We start from the raw sequence: 20,309 nt of genomic DNA on the forward strand, positions 1-20,309 counted from the left end.
TTTGCGGCAGTTTGTTACGCAGCACTAGAAAGCTGATACGCCGCTATTCAGGTCATTAGCATATTGAATCTGTTGTGCGTAAGGTAATTCTCTGTAGTATCCAACCTACTGGCGAGGGTGAGGAATCATTTCTGGCCCAGCCATAACCACATGAACCTCTAAGGTGCAAATTAAAATAAGCGCCACCAAAGTCGCAGGGCAGAGAATTCTAACGCTAGTGTACTGGAAGATTAACTGCAATACAGAGGCAAGGACAGACAGCCTGCAGTGTGACAGCAACATGAGGGCACGTCCTGGTAAGATAGGGCCATACTCAGTGTGAAGGGCTTGGACACTGGAGCTGCCCACTCAGTCCCTGCACTTCAGGTAAAGCAGAACACTCAGTTCCCAGGCTCTCTACAGGGCAACAGCAGGCAAGCAGTCAGGGGAACTGCAGGTAGTGGCTCTGAATTAAATGGAAATAAATTATTATGAAAAAGGGTTTGATGTCATAGACATTCTTTGAGGCTTTAGAGGTAGACAGACTGGCTCCAACACTCTGTGATCCTAGCTGTGTTTCGGAATTCTAATTTATTAACTGTGTGTGAGTGTGTGTGTGTGTGTGTGTGTGTCTGTGTGTGTGTGTGTGCGCGCGCGCACGCGTGCTCCTGTGTGTGTGCAGGTGAGACACCTCCTCGATAATCCTGACAAATCTTTACAGACCACTGGGTTTAAGATCGGCCTGCGTGACTTTCTGTACTAAGACAGCTGGATCAGCTTGCCTGATCCCTCTAACCCCAGAGCCTACCATGGCACATGGAACACACGCATTTTCTGACTTTTATACCGGCTCCCTGTATGCAGCAGCTTCTAGTACCAGTGCACTGCTGACTTCCTGGCTTCGTGATCAGTGCCGGCCTTTCTAACAATCTCTCAGTTTCTGAAATGTCCTCACGGTGGGAGCCTTTTTCAATCCCCTAGGCTTTGCAAGTAAAAAGTGACTGAAGCACAAAAATCATTTTAAAAACTTTAACTGCAGAAATTAATTAGTGAATATAAGACTGATAATTTGATTATTTAATTGTTTTGCTGAAAATCACAAATATTCAGGATTAAGGAATCACATCCATGAGCCCCCAGACAGTGGCATTTTCAGCTAGAGGCCTTCATGTTCACAGTCACAAGGTCTCAGTTCCCCTGATCTGACTCCTGATCCTACCGCCTCTATTTTTTTATCCCCCAAATCTTTGTCTCTTCTTCCTCTTTTCCTCTCTTGCACTGTAAATGTATGTACTCCGTGGATACTTCTAATTCAGAAATTACATTCTTTTTTATGTTTGTTTTCCTGTGAGATCCTTAAGGGCTGGGACCATATTTTCTTTGCTCTTCGCTTATCCTGTACGACGTACACGGCATGAAACATGGTAGGCATTGCTGAAGGTTTGCTGAAGGCATTTCTTTCATACTGAAACGCTGACAGCAAAAACATCCACTTGCAATCTGGGAGGACAGTAGATGCATTCTATATAGGTAGCATGTGTGTGGTTTTTGAGTATCATGCAAACTCTTCTAGAACCTAGGAGGTGTTGGAGGACGAGATCTGGTTCATTTGTCCATGTGCCTCCACACAGCACGTGGCACGGGCTTTAGCCCACAGTATGGCTAAAAGCAACAATTCCCAGAACTTAGTCATGTGTAAGCCTTTCCATGCCTGCCACCCCCAACTCTAATGTTATAAGCTTAACGTTTTCTGTAAAGGAAGGTACTATTTGTCATGAGAAAACCTCGAAAAATAAATACAATGAGGACACAGCAACGGTGTGGAATTTTTAAATTTACATTGGTGACTCTCAAGAACACAGGAATTTTTTTCAAAAACTTTTTAAAAATGTGGAGATATGCAGACAATGGATTGTGACAGCAGTTCTCCTAAATCCCAGCTCTGCCACTTCCTAGCTCTGTGATGAGCAAGGTTATCTACCCTCCTGGGCCTTGATTTCCTCATTTGTGAAACTGGAATAATGGTACTTATGCCACAGGGATTTTATGAAAATTGTCAGTGAGATATGTAAATACCTGACACACGGTCGGCCCTCAAAGAGATTTTATCATCTCTTCTGATACGTAGTTAGGAAAAAGCAACAACAGAAAAAAAGGATTCCTTTACAAGAATTTTGGGAATTACACACAGCAGCAAGTTCATCCGAAGCAACAAATCAAGGATACTTCCTTTGAGATGTAGGCTGGTACTAAAAGCCGTTTGATCGAAGTTAAAGCGAAGTTTAGAAACTAAGAGTCTAATGGGTGTCCTCTCCTAGGAGATCTCGCATTTGGGGAGAACTGCTAACAAAACCACCGATTTTCCAATGTGCCCTGAAATAATAAACACCCGAGGAGAAGATGGGGTGGGGGGGGGGGAAGTAAAGGAAAAGCCGTTTTCCTACTAATCTCGAATTCCAGAGGATGATGCCCGGCTCAGAACCCCTGGTCAGGGCCACCCTACCATGCTGCTCACTAATGGTGCACCTTCCCAGAACAGGTGGATTTTACTGGGGGTACCGGGAGAATGTGGCCGTTTTCCTGACCCCAATTTTGATTCCACACCGCACTTGTTGTCTTCATCAAAGGAGCCTGCGAAATGTGCAGAACAGCTTGGTAACCCTGAGAAATCTGTAGTATTGCTTCTGAGGGAACTGGTCTCACGGTGCCTGGGCCTGTGGGTGCACAGCAGCATCGATCAGTAAACTCCTGATCCTCCCTCCTGGGCCAGTCTGATGTCTTTGTGGAAGGAAAGGGCATCCTGCCAAGAACAGGATTCTCACACAAGGAAACTAGCTCTGCAACAAGGGACCCTCCCCAGGATCCACAGTCATCAAAAGGCATGAGGGAGTGTAAACAACAATTACTTTGTTCCTTCACAAGGACTCAGAATAGTCACCTTCCATCTGCCGCAGCAGGAATCAGTGTTGAATGTGCCAACATCTGGCCAAAGCAGCTGGGGCGAGAGCTCTGGGATGAAGAGCTTCTGCAAGTGTTAGGAGATGGGATGAAAGCTTTGGAGAGCTGGATCAGTGAAAAAAGGAAGGGAACCCGACAGGACTGCTGGGAGCAAATTAAGCGGGGGTCTGCCTATGCTGCACTCTTTCTGGGGTGTTATCATCGATGAGCCCCGAGTTTCCCGCTCACTTGGGCTATCTACTGCCAGATCGTGGGCAACTTACAGAATGTCCGTCATCTCAACAGTCTGCCTTATGAAGTGGGAATGACAATATCTCCTTTGAAGGAATTCAACTACAAATCCCGTAGTCCTAGGATTCAACGACAGAAGATCAATGACGAGCCTAGCTTGGTGCCCATCATTGCGTGTACTATTACTTCACATTACTCTCAACTTTCATCTCAACTAGCTCATTACATTCTTTTGCATTCACCGTGTTTAACTGTATGATTATCTTTTATTCTCAAAGATACAATTTTATTTGAAGAAAATATATTATGTAACTTAGTACGTGTTCTGCGCAGATAAGGCAAAGTCTATTTAGGTGACGAAGGCCTGAGGTCTGGAAACGCCACCCTAAGTCATGCTGTGTAGTCAGCACAGGGCTGGCCTAGGAGGCAGCCACAGAAAATGAGTCAGACATCTGGCCGCGCCGACTAGCAGAGTTTGCATGGCAGCTCATACAGACATGGTGCTCACACAGATGGCACCTACTGGAATAACTGCAGTTTGTAAAACAAAATGTCTTCCCTGTTAGTATCACTTTCACAAATTAATTAATTGATTGATTAATTCAATGAACATTCAGTAGTGCCTTCCCAGTTGTACCAGAAAGTGTCCTGGATCATGGACTGACAAAGACCAATGAAACATGGCCCTTGCCCTCAAGGGTATCACAATGTACCAAGGGAGGCAGACACACTCATTACATCAACAGATATCCTCTGCATGACTACAGTGTGTGCTCAGCAAAGTTCTGGGCTGCTGGAGATTGACCAGTGAGCAAGAGACAAAGATCCCTAAGACCAAGGACCTCACAGCTGGGAGCTCTGGGGGAGGACAGAGGTAAGCAACAAACCTAACAAAGAAGTAAATAACAGAGTCTGTCAGTTGACAAGTGTTATGACAAAAGGACAATTTAGGCCAAGGCAAAGGGGATCAGGGATAGGGTGGAGGGTGGGAAAGATGGGTGCACTTGGCAATATGCTGTCCTGTGGCCTGGTTAGCCCTCACTGAGAAGGCGAGAACTGAGCAAGGCCTCCAGGGAAATGAGGAAGTCAGCCAAGCACATGTGGGTGAGGAGCATCCGGGCAAAGGGAAGAGCTAGAGCAAAGACCCTGAGGAGGGAGCCTGGCTGACAAGACCCAGAAACTGCAGAGTCCTGGACCTGAGTGACTGAAGGGAGGCTGGGGGCGTAAAGCCAGAGAGGAAATGGGGCCAGATCTTGTAGGGCCTCGTACACCTTTCTGAGGGTTTCACATTTGACTCTGAGGCATGAACGGAACAGCGCTAGGAAGGGTTTAGTTGCTGAATTAGAGGTCTGTACAGAGGACAAAATCACTGAAAAGCGGGGATACAGCAGTCAGGGGACCAGAGGGAGTGATCAAAGAAGCAGGAGAAATCAAGGAGCGCTGCCTCTTTGCGAGAGAGTGGAAACACTCACCTGGATTTGACCTCCGTTGACCGCTGGGCTCACACCCGTGACTGTGCACACGTGTGCCGTTACTCACAAAATCACAAACTTACAAGTCCCGTATTCATCCCCATGGTTCATCCGTTAAGCAAAGAAAAAAAAAAAAAAATGGGGAGGTAGTTTTTTGTTCCAATCCCTTTGTATTTGAGAAGTTTCTACTGAACTACCTACTGTAGCCCCACTCTGAAGCCCTTGTTGTGCTTCAAGGAAAAACAGACTATCCAAGGAACATGATGAAGCCTCCCTTTTCACATACGTGAAAAGCTATGTGTGGAGTTGCCTCTCTTCACTCGTCTTTCATTTTATATTTGTAATAAACAATTATTAGGTGCAATGAGAACCATCCTCTATGATCCATGTAGGCTTTGTCACACTCTTTCACTCAATCAATGTATTTTGAACCCCTGCTGGATGCCAAGTTCAGGTCACTGTGCTGACTCAGGGGGAACAGGTATGTATCAGGCTGGACCCTAGCCTTTCAATTTCTCACAAACATACAGACAGATCATCACAACACTCCTTGATTACAGCCATGACAGAATTAAAGTCAAGGGAGCCCGGTAAAATGGAGGAGGGTCATTTAATCGCAGTCTAAGGGGTGGGTGAGTACACATGGTCGGGAAAGCCTTTGGGGGAGGGTTGAAGTTAATAAGGTAGGTACTTTTATTATCCCCATTTTACAGATGAGAACTATCAAGGTCCAAGATACTCACTTGCTTAAGGCTGCATAGCTACTGAGAGAGCCAGATTTAAATTCTAGGGCATTTGGTTTACAAAACACCAATTCTTTCCCACTCACTGACTACTACTAAAATCACATTTCCCGACTCTGCTTCCCTTTAGTACATCTAGAAATCCTCCCAGGTATGTGTGGTCACTCTCCTGAAAGCTGGGTCCAGCTGTGAAGACCACAAGGCTCTCAGAAGGTCTGTAACATTCTCCATCTGCAGTGACAGCTGTTCTGGAGAGCTCCTCCCTCTTAGAATTGCATTTCACTTAAAATTAATCGCAAAAGAGGCAGCTCTAGGTTCCATGCCCATCCCACCAAGAAAGGCACCCAACTTCCCAGGACCATGCTTCTAATGTTGCTGTCACTTTCCAATCTGCCTGCTCTTTCCTAAATCAGAAAACATGCGGAAATGTGTATCCTAGACTTGTTGCGCTCAGAGCAGACCCTCTCAGTTTTAGAACATTACAGAGAAGCTGTGTTCTCCTGGGTGCCCAGATCTCCCAGGCAGAAAAAAGTGAGAGCGGAGGAAGTCTGTGCCACAAGGAATGACATGTACTGTGTGTGTATCTCAGCAACTCTCAACACACGCGAAATCTGTCACAGTGAAGGGAAGATTACCTTTGGTGTCAGGCAGACCAGCGTGTGACTCAGCTCCATCACTTGCTGCCTCACTTACTTAAACCCATCTCAGCCTGTCTCTTAATCTGTTGAAAGAAGATTCTGATACTCATTTTTCAATTTTGCTGGTAAATAAATATTACACGCGTAAAGCGGACCCTCGACAAACCAAAATCAATGCCCAGGATGATGACAAAATAGAACGTCTTCTTCTCTGTAACGCTAATTCCATTTTATGCTTGCAGGGGAAACTGAACTTCAAGTTGTGAAGTAACATGTCAAGGTGACACCCTTCATTGGTGGGAGTGAGATGGGCCCTCAGGTGGGCTTTTCACTACAGTTTTCAGGAGAAGAACATCCAGAGCGGAAATAGCTTCCTTTGAACTCAGTGACCCTTAGCAAGTGAACACCTTACCTAAGAAGCCAACTCTGAACGTCATCCAAAAATGCCACAACAGAATGTAAACTGGCGGAGCCACTATGGAAAACGGTATGGAGGTTCCTCAAAAAAACCAAAAACAGAGTTGCCATATGATCCTGCAATCCCACTCCTGGGCATATATCCGGAGAAAAACATAACTTGAAAAGATACGTGCACCCCAGTGTTCACTGCAGCACTCTTCACAATAGCCAAGACATGGAAACAACCTACGTGTCCATCGACAGAGGAATGGATAAAGAAGATGTGGTACCTATATACAATGGAACACTACTCAGCCACAAAAGAGAATGAAATAATGCCACTTGCAGCAACATGGATGGACCTAGAGATTATCATACGAAGTGATGTAAGTCAGAAACAGAAAGACAAATACCATATGCTATCACTTATATGTGGAATCTAAAATATGACGCGAATGAACTTATCTACGAAACACAAAAGGACTCACAGACATAGAGAGCAGCCTCGTGGTTGCCAAGGGGGAGGAGGCTGGGGGAGGGATGGATTGGGAGTCTGGGATTAGCAGATGCAAAGTATTATATGTAGAATGGATAAACAGCAAGGTTCTACTGTACAGCACTGGGATCTATATTCAATATCCTGTGATAAACCATAATGGAAAAGAACATGAAAAAGAATGTATACATATGTATAACTGAATCACTTTGCTACACAGCAGAAACGAACACAACGTTGTAAATCAACTACACTTCAATAAAATAAATTTTTAAAAATGCCCCAACAAACCGTAGCTCTTGATAAAAAGAATCCTTTTGACAAGACATGGTGACTTTGTCAGAGCACAGCTATAGAGACATGAGGACTTGGATTCAAATACTAACTCCACTCTAAGCCTTCTCTTCTACGAAACGGAAATAATAACTGACTCCTTAGGATTTAACGGGCTGTCAGTTACACAGGATACAGGGCTCAACACAGGGTCCGGCACAAAGACTGACACGTACAAACATTACATGTCTTAACTTCATCCCTTTCCTTCTGACTCCAGGGAAAGTTCAACGGCAACCTCTTCAAGAAGAGGTGGAATTTCTACTGGGAAACATACTTTATTTTTGGTTGGACTTTGATGGATGGCAGTTAATGGTGGTGTCAGCTAGCTCTTGATGTATAAGAAACCACCACGAATTTTAGTGGCTTTAAACAACTGATTCTTTTGCTCATAATTCTGCAGCTCAACGACTTCAGCTGGGCTCAGGTGACTGGTCCTTCTGCTCTTCTCAGAAGGCTTACTTATGCATCCGTGGTCGGTGCTCTATCGGCTAACTGGCTCTGCTGGGGGCTGGATGGTCTAGGATGGTCTCACCTACATTTCTGGCAAAGGATCCACTGTAAGGTGGGGTGAAGGCGATGCATGGACTGTGGATCTCTCATCATTCACCTAGCCCAGGCTTCTTCACATTGTTGTCATCTTGTTTCAAGAGCAGCAAGAGAGGGCAAACCCCATTGCACAGGCACTTTTCAATTCTCTGCTTGCTTCACACTTGCTGTGGTCCCATGGCACAGAGCAAGCTCCATGCCAAGGCCAAGGACAATGTGGGAGGCATGCACGTTATCACAGCTGTTGCTGTAACAGTCGGCTACCACAGTGGCTCATGAAACAACCCTGTTCATCAGCGGAGAAGCAATGAACTATAGATAAACCAGACAGCAGAGTGCTAGTCTCCCAAAAAAGATTTCTACTCTTCTTTAGAAAAAGTTAAAACTGTCTTGCCCTATTGTTTTAACAGGTGGAAAATAAAATTATTTTATGAAATTTGGAAAAAAACTAATTTGAAAATTTCCTTGGCATTGCACTAAACCTACAACCTGTGGATCTCTTTATCCAGAAACATGCTATGACTTTGCCAGGAGGAACTCAGTCGCTACCTCCTTCCATATTATAATGTTGCTTCTCCTCCCCCTTCCAATAAATATGCCCCACCCCCGGCACAGACATATTGCATAGGCATAATCTGATGTGGGAGTGATGCAGCAGACTATAAAACGGCACCTCTTGTGAGACAAGGACATAGTACCTGGTAACTGTGAAGCAGACTTGTCATGTGGCTGGGGCCTGTTTGGTCCACACCTCCCTGCAGACACCAGCCCAATCTCCCAGCTTCGCTAAAGTTCCTCTTGATTTATTCAAATATCTCTTAGAGTTGAGTACAAGTTTTATCATTTTCTACTACGACGCCCTAACCATATTTTTTAGGATCCCTCGGTATTTTGTTTACTTTGTAGTGGTTGATATTGCTACTGTGATGTCATCGTTTCCCCATTATATTTTCTACAGGGTTATTGCTGGCATACATGAAAGCTCTTGGGATTTTAAATGTTAATGTTTATTAACTTCTACCATTTAAAGAAATTTATCTTTACATCGTTTCTTAGGTGTTTCCCAAGAATATATTCCTACCATCTGCTAAGAATGACAATTTTGTCTTCTTTACCAAAACGGTAGGCTTTTTTCTCTTTACAATCTCATTACACGGGAAAGAAAATCTAAAATGATATGTAATAATATGGGTGAGAATTGGTACATTTGCCTAGATCCTGACTATAATGGATTTTGTTTCTAGTTGTTTAACATCATTTGTGTATTTGTGAGTATGGGCACACTGAGGTACACAGCCTGTGCTGAAATCTATTTTTTCTAGTGTCTTGGGGTTTTTTGTTTTGTTTTGTTTGTTTGTTTGTTTGTTTTGCCCGCACCTCGCGGCATAAGGCAGTTCCCCAGCCAGGGATCCAACCCGTGCCCCCTGCATTGAAGCGCAGAGTCTTAACCACTTGGCCACCAGGGAAGTCCTCCTAGTTTGTTTTTAATCATGGTATGTTGCCTTCCTCCAAATGATCCATATATCGGTAAAGTATGGTCATTAGCACTAGTATCGCTATTGGTTGAGGTCATTCTCTTCATTTCTCCATTTTATCGTTTTCTTCATACAGTTTTATTATATTATGCCCATATATTGTTGTCATATTATGCTCTAGATCTTGAGGGTAGTCTTGCCACCAGGAACAGAATCATTTTTATGAGCTATTTGGATATACACGGCGTGGAACAGACCCTGGCAAGCTGAACTAACTTGTTATTTAAAAACCGGACTGTATGTTTCATAACCATTTTCCACATACCTTTCCGATTCAATTTCCCCTTGATGAATGGATTATTTCACTGGAAAAGTGAGTTGTTGTGATCCTGCTTGCCTGATGCCAGCAGAGGGTCTGTGGGTGAGAGAGAGACAAAGATGCCTAAGTTGCAATAAGGCAAAAGGGAGGGGATATCAGAGGTCTTCTCCATAGGTTCCTGTGAGAGCAGGGAAACGATAAGAAAAAATACAAAGGAGGGGGAAGGCTTTAGGTTGTTACATCTGGGGCTGTGGGAGGGCCACTTCTTGGCCAAGGAGGCAGGATGACCAGACAGAGGTGAGAGAGCACCAAGTGGCCTTGCTGGAGTCCCAGGCCAGGAGGCTCCTAAAACTCAAAATGCAAAATATGAAGGGATTGCCAGAGGCACGTTTCCCAAAGCCTCAACCAGTACTTCTCAATGAGAAAGAGAGCCAAGGGTGGAGTGCGTGGAGGGGAGAGATGCCTGGGATTTAATAAAACACTGCTTTGGGTGGTTCTCCAGCTGTTGGGTGAACATGACCCAAAGTGCAAAGGTCTGAACCAAGTAGGTGAGGAGTTTACTGCTGAGGAAACCGAGGACCAGAGGTTAGGTAAGATGTCAATAGGGGTTCAAGAAAAGTGTTCACTTATGGGCTGTGCCAAGATGCCTGGCAAGGTGAAGAACCTGTTGAAGAAACAAAACTGCATGATATGACTCAGCAAAGATTAGGTACTGTTTTGTCAAGAATACCGAGGATCGTCTTGACAAAACCGGGGCCTTCCTGTAAGTAAGCCGGTACTCTACCTTATGGGTGATGACGAGGACCATACGCACTTACTTGACCGTCCGTCCTGTGTGTAAAACGACTGCGTGTGTGTTGCCTGCAACCTGGTGGGGAGGGTGAGGAGAAACGTCCGACCGCGCCACAGCCACGTCGGGCTCGAAGGCACACGTGGAGGCAAGCTTGGCCCAAGTCACAAGGCGGTGCATTTCACCCCGGGGGACGGAGATTCCCAGCCCGGAGGTGCGGGGCGCCTGCGCAGTGCGCCCCAGGCGCCGCGCGCTGCGGGAGCCGCGAGACCCCCGCCCCACGCCCTCCGACGGGAACGCGCACGTGCCCGGGGACGCGGACGCGTCCGCGAATGCGCCTCACCTCGCTCAACCCCGGCCCCGGCCCCGGCGGCTGAGGAGGGAGAGACGGGGACGCGCACCGGAGACGCCGGTGGGCTCCGCGCAGAGTGGCGGGCTCCGGGGCGGAGGCGGGGATGGGGGCGGTGGCGGCGGCGCCTCCTCCACTCAGGCGTCTGCGCCCGGGACCCCCCGGCCGCGCGGGGGGAAGGACCGACTGACGTACCTCGCGCGCCCCCGCCTCCGTCCCCGCCCCCGCCTCATCTTCCCCGAGCTCCCGGGGCTCGCGGGCTGAGACGCCTCTCTCTCACCGCCCCTCGCCGCGGCCCTTTCTCTCCGCGGCACCTCGGAGTCCCTCGGCCCGGTGGCGGCGGCAGCGGGGACCCGAGCAGCGGCGAGCGGCCTCGAGGATGAAGTGCAAACCGAACCAGACGCGGACCTACGACCCGGAGGGGTTCAAGAAGCGGGCGGCGTGCCTGTGCTTCCGGAGCGAGCGCGAGGACGAGGTGCTGTTAGTGAGTAGCAGTCGGTACCCGGACCGCTGGATCGTGCCGGGCGGGGGCGTGGAGCCCGAGGAGGAGCCGGGCGGTGCTGCCGTCCGCGAGGTGTACGAAGAGGCGGGAGTCAAGGGGAAGTTAGGCCGGCTCCTGGGCGTTTTCGAGCAGAACCAAGATCGCAAGCACAGAACGTACGTGTATGTACTGACTGTCACTGAGATTCTGGAGGATTGGGAAGATTCGGTTAGCATTGGGAGGAAGCGAGAGTGGTTCAAAATCGAAGATGCGATCAAGGTTCTCCAGTGCCACAAGCCCGTGCATGCCGAATATCTGCAAAAACTAAAGCTGGGCGGTTCCCCAACCAGTGGAAACTCCATGGCCCCGTCCCTGCCAGAGAGCGATTCCTAGTATGTACCGCTCCTGCACAGACTCTTGCTTTCCACCTACCTGACAGTAAATAGTGCCCGGAGCACCCCTGGTGCCGTGTGCGGTCTCACCGGGAGGAGGGAGGCTTCTTTTGTTTCCTTGGCAGACCTCTGAATCACGCTTGCAAACTGTCTCAGTTGCCAGGCACTGTTTTCAGACATTTTGCACGTTTTTCAGATGCTTTCAGAATCGCTTCTTGGTAGCACTGTAACACATTTCGGAAAGCCAAAGCCACATGGTATTTTTTGGTTTGTTTGTTTTGTTTGTTTGTCTTTTATAAAGGTGCCTTAACTGCTGACCCAGTCTTTGGGGGGCGGGTGTGTGTGTGTGTGTACACGTGTATACGTGTTGTGGTTTTTGTTTTTGTTTATTTTACAGTTCACACGTGTGTGTGTGTCCGTATGTGTCTGCGTCTGTCTGTGTGTGTATGTGCACTTTTGGTACCAGTCTTGTGGTTTTTTCTGTAGTGAAGGCCTTTAAAATCTGATCACCTTGGTTGTGTGGCAATTTCATTAATTTTTCCTCCTAAGTTGTTTTCTCATTCACAGCATTAGCCCTTGTCAGCAAGCCCTTCTGTGATTGGTTTGAAGGACAAGTGTTGAATTTCAAAGAAGTATTTAAGGAATTTTACATCATGTGCTCTTTCCACACTGAACAATAATTTTATCTTCAGATATGTGATCTAATTTGCCCTTTTCTGAAATTGCTTAATTCATATGTCGATAATTCGATTTTCAGAACATTTTCACAACTGGTAGTTTTTTACTTCTTACTTAAAATGGCCATTTCCCATTGAGCCTGAATGTAGCTTAGCAAAATATTATTTTATAGAATAAAGACCCTCTCGGGAAGGTATTGTTATGTACATATCCTGATATGTACATATTATGAAAACTGTATTCTGAGTGTGGTTTAGCGTGCTCAACTTCCAACTCCCATTGCTCCTTTCTCAGTGCCCTAGAACAACCGTGGTTCTCTCATTATAGTCTTTGAAAGAAAGTTAGTTCACATATTTGAATTCATGATAGTCCACTTAAACTTGTCTGAATGCCAGTAGCCAAAGGAATGGAATATTATATGGTAATTACATCCCAGTTGAGTGAGTTAGCTTTATTGATATACAGCTGCTACAGAATTCTCAAACTGTCAGAACGCCTGAACAATCTCTCGTGAAGATTTAGGATAAAGGTTTTGTGTCACATGACAGACTTAAACGCTACCAAATTAAAAGCTCTTACATTTGCTTCAGTACTTGTTTGAAATCAGGGATCCTATCTAAAGTGCATAGGTCTGTCTTCTGGAACTACCTTTATTCCTCTAGCCATGTCGGCAGTTAGGTAGAGGGAAAATCTACTTTCTGAAGAGGACATCAGGGTGGAAAGGTCATTCCTTATATAATGCTTAAGCATTTTTAAAACATCCTTCTAGTAAATAAATAAGGTAGAAAATAATGGTTGTTTAAAACATTTTGTTAGTCCTCAAAGTAACCTGTTTTTAAACACAATTACTGCTGAAGATTTAATGGAAGTTACCTTTCTTAAATTAATTCATAGTTTACTGTTGTGCAGCATACATACAGAACAGTTGACAAATCTTTACAGCTTAATGAATCTTTATATAGTGAGCGCATACGTGTAACCAGAGTTCAGATCCAGAAATTAATATTACCTGTAACTCAAAAGCCCATTGCATTCCTCTTCCTAATCAGTACTCCGCCCTCCTATCTTTTAAGACCATACTCTGCCCCCTATCTTTTAAGTTCTGCTTTTGAACTTTATATTGAATTTTAGAACACATACTCTTTTGTGCTGCCCCCTTGTGTGCTATACGTATTTTGTTCCTCAAAATACTCAAATATTTTTCTCTATTTGGTTGCATTTTAATTCTACAAATTGGTAACATGCTTATATGATTGCTTCTAAAAAGTGGGTTCTGTTCCACTTTCTAAAGAAATTCAGTACCACTCTTTTGAAAACAAATCTTATTACACATTCAAGCACAGATAAACAATGTACAAGTTTCAGTTCACAAAACATTTTCGGTACTAATGCTATCAAAGTAAACTAAAAAATGAGTGGGTTTTTAAAACCAATGACAGTTTTATTATCTGAATTATATCATTTAATTAATTATGGTTATTGTGTATTTTTCTATTTTTCTCTGCAAAAGTGATATATATCGAATATATATTTGAGTACATATTTTTAATTCCAAACAATTTGACTTTTACTATTCATTCAATCTCAAATAGACCCAAAGATATTTTCCCCCAATAACCTAGTTATTCAAGAAGATTCTTAAATTCTACATTAACATTAACACAGCAGATATACTGGGTTCTTATTTTACAGATATTTTTGCAGATAAAAACCCCTTCCACCTGAAATGCTGTCACAAATACTTTGGAGCCTTAACTTGTTATTCTTAGAGGTAATAATGCATCATCTTATTTGGTTCTTAAATTAGCTGACAAAGGCAAAAATGTACAGTATTCATATTAACCCGTTTTAAAGAATTTAGCCTATAAATATGTTGTGGGTTTGGGTTTTTTTGTTTGTTTGGTTGGTTTTTTTTGTCGTTGTTGTTTTTTGCCAGAAACATTTAGAATATGTCATGCTATTTTTTAGGATTGACCGTTAGGTTCATTTAAGTAGTTTTTGTGAAATATTCTCTGGAACCTAGCCTAAAATAGTTTAAAGCTCCAAGGAGATTTCATTTTTTCTCTTTAAGACCAAGTGTTTCAGGCTAAACAGGTGAGCAGAGGTCATATATAGAAAATTTCTACCACCTCAGCGCTCCAAAGATTAATGTACAGTTGGGATTCTTTTTCCTTCTAAGAGTGTTAAAAAGTCACTTATATGTTGTTTGTTTGGTTTTTCAGCCCTCCCCTTGGTAAAAACGGAGAAAGGGTACTCTCCATAGATAACTGAAGTTTGCAGAAATGAATCAGATTTATTTTCTGCATGTTTTATAAACAGCATATATTTTCAGCTGCTCAAATATTTTATTATTTAATATATAGAGAGAAAACGTTAGAGATTAATGTAGATACATAGAAACACTGGAAATAATTAGTGCTATGTCTATAAAGTATAAAATTTTTTCAAGAAATTGTGTCTGTATATGTACACACACACAAATAATGTATATTTTGGGGGGCAGAGCTTTTACTTCCAGGCGTCCCATATGGGGAAGCCACCAGGCACTACCAGAGTTTCATCAGTATTTTCCTGGTAGTTGTCTCCTGATAAACTGTTACACTGTATTTAACAGATTTTATGGGCAAACAGCATTATGAGAAATGGAAAAGTCACTATGGTGACTGAAATAAAACTTGACATTTTTATGAGAGTTTGATGTGATACATCAAACTACATTGGGCTTTGAAGTCAAACAGACCTAGGGTTGAAAACTGCTTCCAGCTTTTGTTAATTCTGTAACTTCAGCCAAGTTATCTAACTATCTGATGCTCAGGGTTTTTAAATATAAAATTGAAGATAATAAAAATAGTTACTTCATAAACTTTTCCTATGAGAAGCCTTTTCTGACCACCTGGGTCAACATACCCTCTTCTGTGTGTGTCATGGTTCTCACAATTTATTGTACTTCTCTATTTGCATGGCTGTGTGGCCAGTAGACCACAAACTTTTTGATGGGTAAGAACCAGCCTGAATAATTTCCATAAGCTTAGAGTCCAGAACATGGAATTTAGGACTTTTTTATGTCTTAGATGACCACTCCTCCCTTTGCAAAACTTCTGGTATCACTGCTTTCCTGACTTTTTTGTTTTGTAACATATACTGATCTGTAACTCCCTCAGCTGCTGATCCAGACTCACATTGCATCTGCATTAGATAATTCTGTGAAGGCTTTCCAAATGCAAAGTGAGTGATGCAGATAATAAACCTTTTGTAAATTTATCAATTGGAAGAATTGTTAAATTAGTATGAGCCTCCTAATTGTATGTTGGTTTGTTTCTCCAGATGAACAGCAAAGATGTCCAGGATTGTTTTGAAAGAGTCATTGATGTGAACCACTGATGAATGGAATTGGCAAGTATAGGTGAGCACTTCCATGTTTCCAAGGAGACAGCTCATCTGGTTTTCCTCCTACATCTTGGGACACTCCTTCCCTGTCTATTCCACTGACTCCTCTTGCCCTGGTGATTGTACTATTGTATGTGAACAGACTCTTATTCAGCACCCGTAGCCTTTTATTGTGCTTTTTTGATATGTCTGCCTTCTTCATTAGACTATGATATCCTTGAGAGCAAGGACCACGTTTCCTTACTCTTTGCATATTCTGCATCTGAGACACTACTTGAAATATGGTTGGCATCACTGAAGTTTCTTTGATTCAACTCATATTTTATAATCACTACATGGCAAAACATTCCCCTTCCAATCTGGTGCTAGTAGAGTATATGCTGTCCAGGCACCACGTGTGTGGCTTTTCTGTATCAGGTGTTTCAGAAACTTTTCAAGGCAGTTGTAAGATATTCAAGGACAAGAATTATTACTCATATTTCTAAGTCATACCACACAGTGGCTAGCACAGTTTTAAGATTATCCATCACTTAAGGCAACATTTTGTAGAATCAGTCCTTTGTGTAACAACTTCAGTGTTTTTGTACTGTTGTTAATTTGCTTAAAATTTTATTCAAAAATATCACTTGCTATAAAAGTAACTATAAAAATAAATACAATGAACATAAGATAATGCTTTTTATAAAAATTTTAAAATGATATACAAATAATAAATTTAATGTTTTTGCACTGCTCTAACCACCTCTTTCATGTAATCTTAACATCTCTTTGAAGAAAAGATGTTTTTTCTTATTTTTCAGATTCAGTATACTGTATTATTTGATGCCAGCGGCAACAAAGACTGCTATAGGCAGTTTCCAAAGTTAATCATGCCACTTAGTTTGCCTAGGTTTCTTTTGCATCTCTTAGTGATTCAGTTGGCCACAGTTTTCCTCCCCTTTTCCAATACATCAGCTAGCTCCTCATCCCCCCTGGTTTCTGCATGTGAGAATGCAGAGGACTGAAAGACAACTAAATTGTTGTCACTTGGCAAAGGCATTGGGGGGAAAAAAAAAACTTCTGTTGGGGGGGTACTGAAAATGAAAGATTTAGAGAGGACTTGGGTCAGCTACCTCCAGGAGATCAACTTTAAGAAAATGACAAAGGTGTTCAGAGGAAGTTTTATGGAGTTCTGCCATGGGGTTTGTGATGTCAGCACTCTTCCCCAGGTCCCTACAAAGGCCCTAAAGTGGCTTTAATATGGTAGTTTTCTTTCTTTTGCATTGTAAAGCAACTACATCGGGAAAAAAATGGGCTCCATTTGAGTGTTACACCCTTCCTCATGTTACCAGTGAAATGTATTTATTTATTAATTGTTCCCCCTTTACAGAATTTGAAATAAAAACACACCTCCCCAACATATTGGGGTTTTTTAGGTGTGATATGGTACTGTGGTTATGTTTTTTTTATTCTTATCTTTTAGAGAAATGTACTGTAAATTTGACACATGAAGTGATATGCTACTGATATTTGCTTCAAAATAATCTGAGGGTGGAGTAAGAGAGCATATAGATGAAATGAAATTGGTGATAAATTGATAATTATTGAAGCTGCGTGATGGATATTTGGGAGTTCATTACTCTATTCTGTATACTTTTGTATATGTTTGAAATTTTCCATAATAAAAATTGAAAAAACTTTCTTCAGAGTTTACTTGTAGGCCCCCCTCTATCCCTAAGACTTAAGTAGAGAAGTTTGGTTGGAACATCAATCTATAGCCCAGCCTGCCAGACTCTCTCCTCCCCTCCAAAAACCTAGGTTTTGTTCCTGAGCTGACATGTTGGCAGACTTGCTCTTCCCTTAGTGTGAGTTGTTTCCTTAGAGGTCTCCCAGTTCTACATGTAAAAAGACTTTTAGTCGCATCAGTATGTCAGACGTGACCAGAAAGTTTTGAACCCCAGTGGTGGACATAAGCTTAGGTTCCACTCCCCATTCTACAATTTACCTTAAAAAAATTGAATTGTTTTCCTGATTACAAAATTAATTCATCTTAATTTCAGAAAATTTGGAAAATTCCCCCCAAAATAAATGAATAAAAAATCACACATGATCCCCCTACCCAGAATAACCAAGTTCAAAAAAATATGTGTGTGTGTGTGTGTGTATATATATTCCAGCCTTTTTTCTTTTCAAATATAAACATATGTAACCCAGACACAGATGGCACAAGTGAGCCCCTTCCTCCAGAATATTTCCCAAAATCCATGACCCCTTTTGTTAAGCAATACCACACAGGCACCTTGCTGTTCCTCAGTTTTTTAGGCTAATGCTCAGGGCTGTCATGGAATTTGTGCTACTTCTTTCCTGCACAAGTGAGGCAGGCATGGCACAAAACTTGGGTGTGAAATCCAGACCAAGCTCTCTACCAAGTCCTGATGTAGGGCAGAATAGGCTTGTTTTGGTTTGGTTTGGTTTGGTTTTTGTCTAATTCCCACACAAACTTTCTACTCAACAAGCACTGAGGCTGGCAGGAGAGGGGGAAGTATCAATTCAGAGGGGAGTGCCCCTTTGTTAAATCACACATTGCAATGTATTGGCTAAAAGTAGGCCTGCTACTACCTTGTTTTCCAGAAAGTTCCCTCTGTCTTTTCTGAATCCTCAGCAAGCTACCATGTCTGCAGCCTCTGACCCTCATGTGCTCTTCTGGGGACAGTGATTTTCAACTGGTAAACAAGGACACCACCACTCTGGACTCAGGAAATGGAACCCTGTTCTCACCCTTCTACCTTTTTACCCCAGAATGTGCCCTTATCCATCCCTAATTTCCTACAGTACTCCAGAGACAAGGCCGTAACTTTTGATGAGATTTTATTGAAGATTACCAGATTATGTGAGGCAAAGAACACAATTTACACCTACTGCACAGTTCATACCTTCTCTAGGTTCCATTGCTAGACCAATTCCCTAATGCAGGCTGACTCCAAATGGCCTAGGAAAGTCCCTCAACCCCCCACTCCCCATCACTACCAAAAACCTGAGAGTTTGCAGTTTCAAATCATGGATAAACTGATCCTCACCATGGAGAAGGGAAAGCTGCTCCCACAACTCAATCTCTAAAAAGTACTCAAAGTGTCTCAAATTTATATTCCTGGAATCAAAGATGTGAACCTGAAATCAATGGAATGGATCAAAGGGCTAGAATGTGATGGGTTGGATATAGAAATTCAGTCTCGTATTACTCCAAAGATCATGATTCATGTTAAGATGAAGAAGAACAGGGCTGACAATATCTTACAGTGAACTCAGTGCTCCACCTCTTCCCAGGATAGTAAACATAGGGAACCAAAATGTCCATCCTTGGTCCAAGAAGACTTAACACCCTGCCCCTGTGTAATCCTACACAGCAGTGTGAAAAAGCAGGCAGGACCTCTAGAAGTTTAGACTTCTTTGGGGCCAGTGCTGAGGGCATAGAGGACTTGGAACAGAGTTGGTATCAATTCTCTCTTTTCCTTTTGTCTACGCACTCAAACTTAGACCTCATTTCTTGGGTGTTACAAAAGATAAATGGACTGCAAAATCATTTTTAGTAGGTGGTATCAGAGATGGCATCACAATCCCTAGTGGGCATTTTAGGAATTAACCCAGTCCTGGATGCATTCTGTTTAGAGCAAGGAAACCCTTCCCAGGAATATCAATACTTTGCTGCGCAAGAGCACCTTGCTGTCCAAGTCTATTTACAATTACCTTTTTCATAATCCTGAATTAAATCTTAATATGTTATATATGAAGAAAGACCCTCTATCATGTCCCAATCAATAAAATTTCGAGTCTTTAAGCTGTGTTCTTTCATCTAGCTTTAACCTGGTAGATAAATAGGAAAATATTTGCATTTATCTAGTACCTCAGTCCTTACAGTTGGAGCTCTCAGTGTATTGGGGAGACAGATGACAAAACAAGAAATCTCAACAAAATGTACAGTTTTTATGATAGTGGGGATTCAGTGGGCTCTGCCAGCACATAGTAAACTAACCTAGTTTAGCGGGGATGAGAGATTCTCAGAGAAAGTGCCTTCACCTGAAGGGTGAATAGAGCTTAGCCAGGAGAAGTAGTGGGAGGGTATTCCTCCAGAAGGAGGGAAGAGCAGGTGTGAGGTTCTAGAAGCCAGATAAAGTATGATGCTTTTAGGAACAGGAACTTGTTCATTATGTCTGGAACATAGTTTGAGCATGTAGAGAAGAAGAAAGGATCTCCTAGTGATGAAGTCAATGGGGTAAGAAAAAGATTATAGAGGGTCTGATGTGACTTGTTCAGGGATTTGAGGAGAGGAGACATGACATCAGTTTGTCTGAAGAATGGAAAACTATTTGTAAAGGGAGAGAAGACTGTGATAGTAGTTCAGGTGAGAAATGATGGTGACCTGAACTAGGGTAATTGAGTATATTTATAGGCGTGGACACATTTTAGAAATTTATAGGGTTTAAAGGGGCATGAGTTGATTAATTGGATGTAGGAGATTAGAGAGAGGTAGATATAGATATATTTAAAGATATCTGTCTAGAGCAACTGAGTTGATGGTACCATTCCCTTAGGTGGAATCTAATAGAGGGAAAGCATTAGTTAGGGAGGACTGAGAAGATGAGATTAGTTTTATAACTGTTAGT

The 20,309-nt window shown here is 43.0% G+C and overlaps 1 protein-coding gene and 1 long non-coding RNA gene across 3 annotated transcripts in view; one reads left to right on the top strand and one right to left on the bottom strand.

Annotated features, from left to right (window-relative positions):
- The window catches only part of LOC309622156, a 55,139-nt gene extending 44,477 nt beyond the window's left edge, over positions 1 to 10,662 (bottom strand). For both annotated transcript variants that reach the window (XR_014240561.1, XR_014240562.1), the window contains exon 1: positions 9,599 to 10,662. This is a non-coding gene — a long non-coding RNA (uncharacterized lncRNA). The remainder of the gene's footprint in view (positions 1 to 9,598) is intronic.
- Positions 10,663 to 10,746: 84 nt separating this feature from the next.
- On the top strand, positions 10,747 to 19,483 carry LOC309622155 (diphosphoinositol polyphosphate phosphohydrolase 3-beta). Its single transcript, XM_082409294.1, has 2 exons — positions 10,747 to 11,604; positions 15,607 to 19,483. Coding segments are annotated over exons 1-2 (495 nt in total). The 5' UTR covers positions 10,747 to 11,110; the 3' UTR covers positions 15,608 to 19,483.
- Positions 19,484 to 20,309: the final 826 nt, after the last annotated feature.

The sequence above is a fragment of the Balaenoptera borealis genome (genome assembly GCF_965194805.1).
Source record: "Balaenoptera borealis genome assembly, contig: HAP1_SCAFFOLD_1664, whole genome shotgun sequence".
NCBI classification, from domain to species: domain Eukaryota; kingdom Metazoa; phylum Chordata; class Mammalia; order Artiodactyla; family Balaenopteridae; genus Balaenoptera; species Balaenoptera borealis.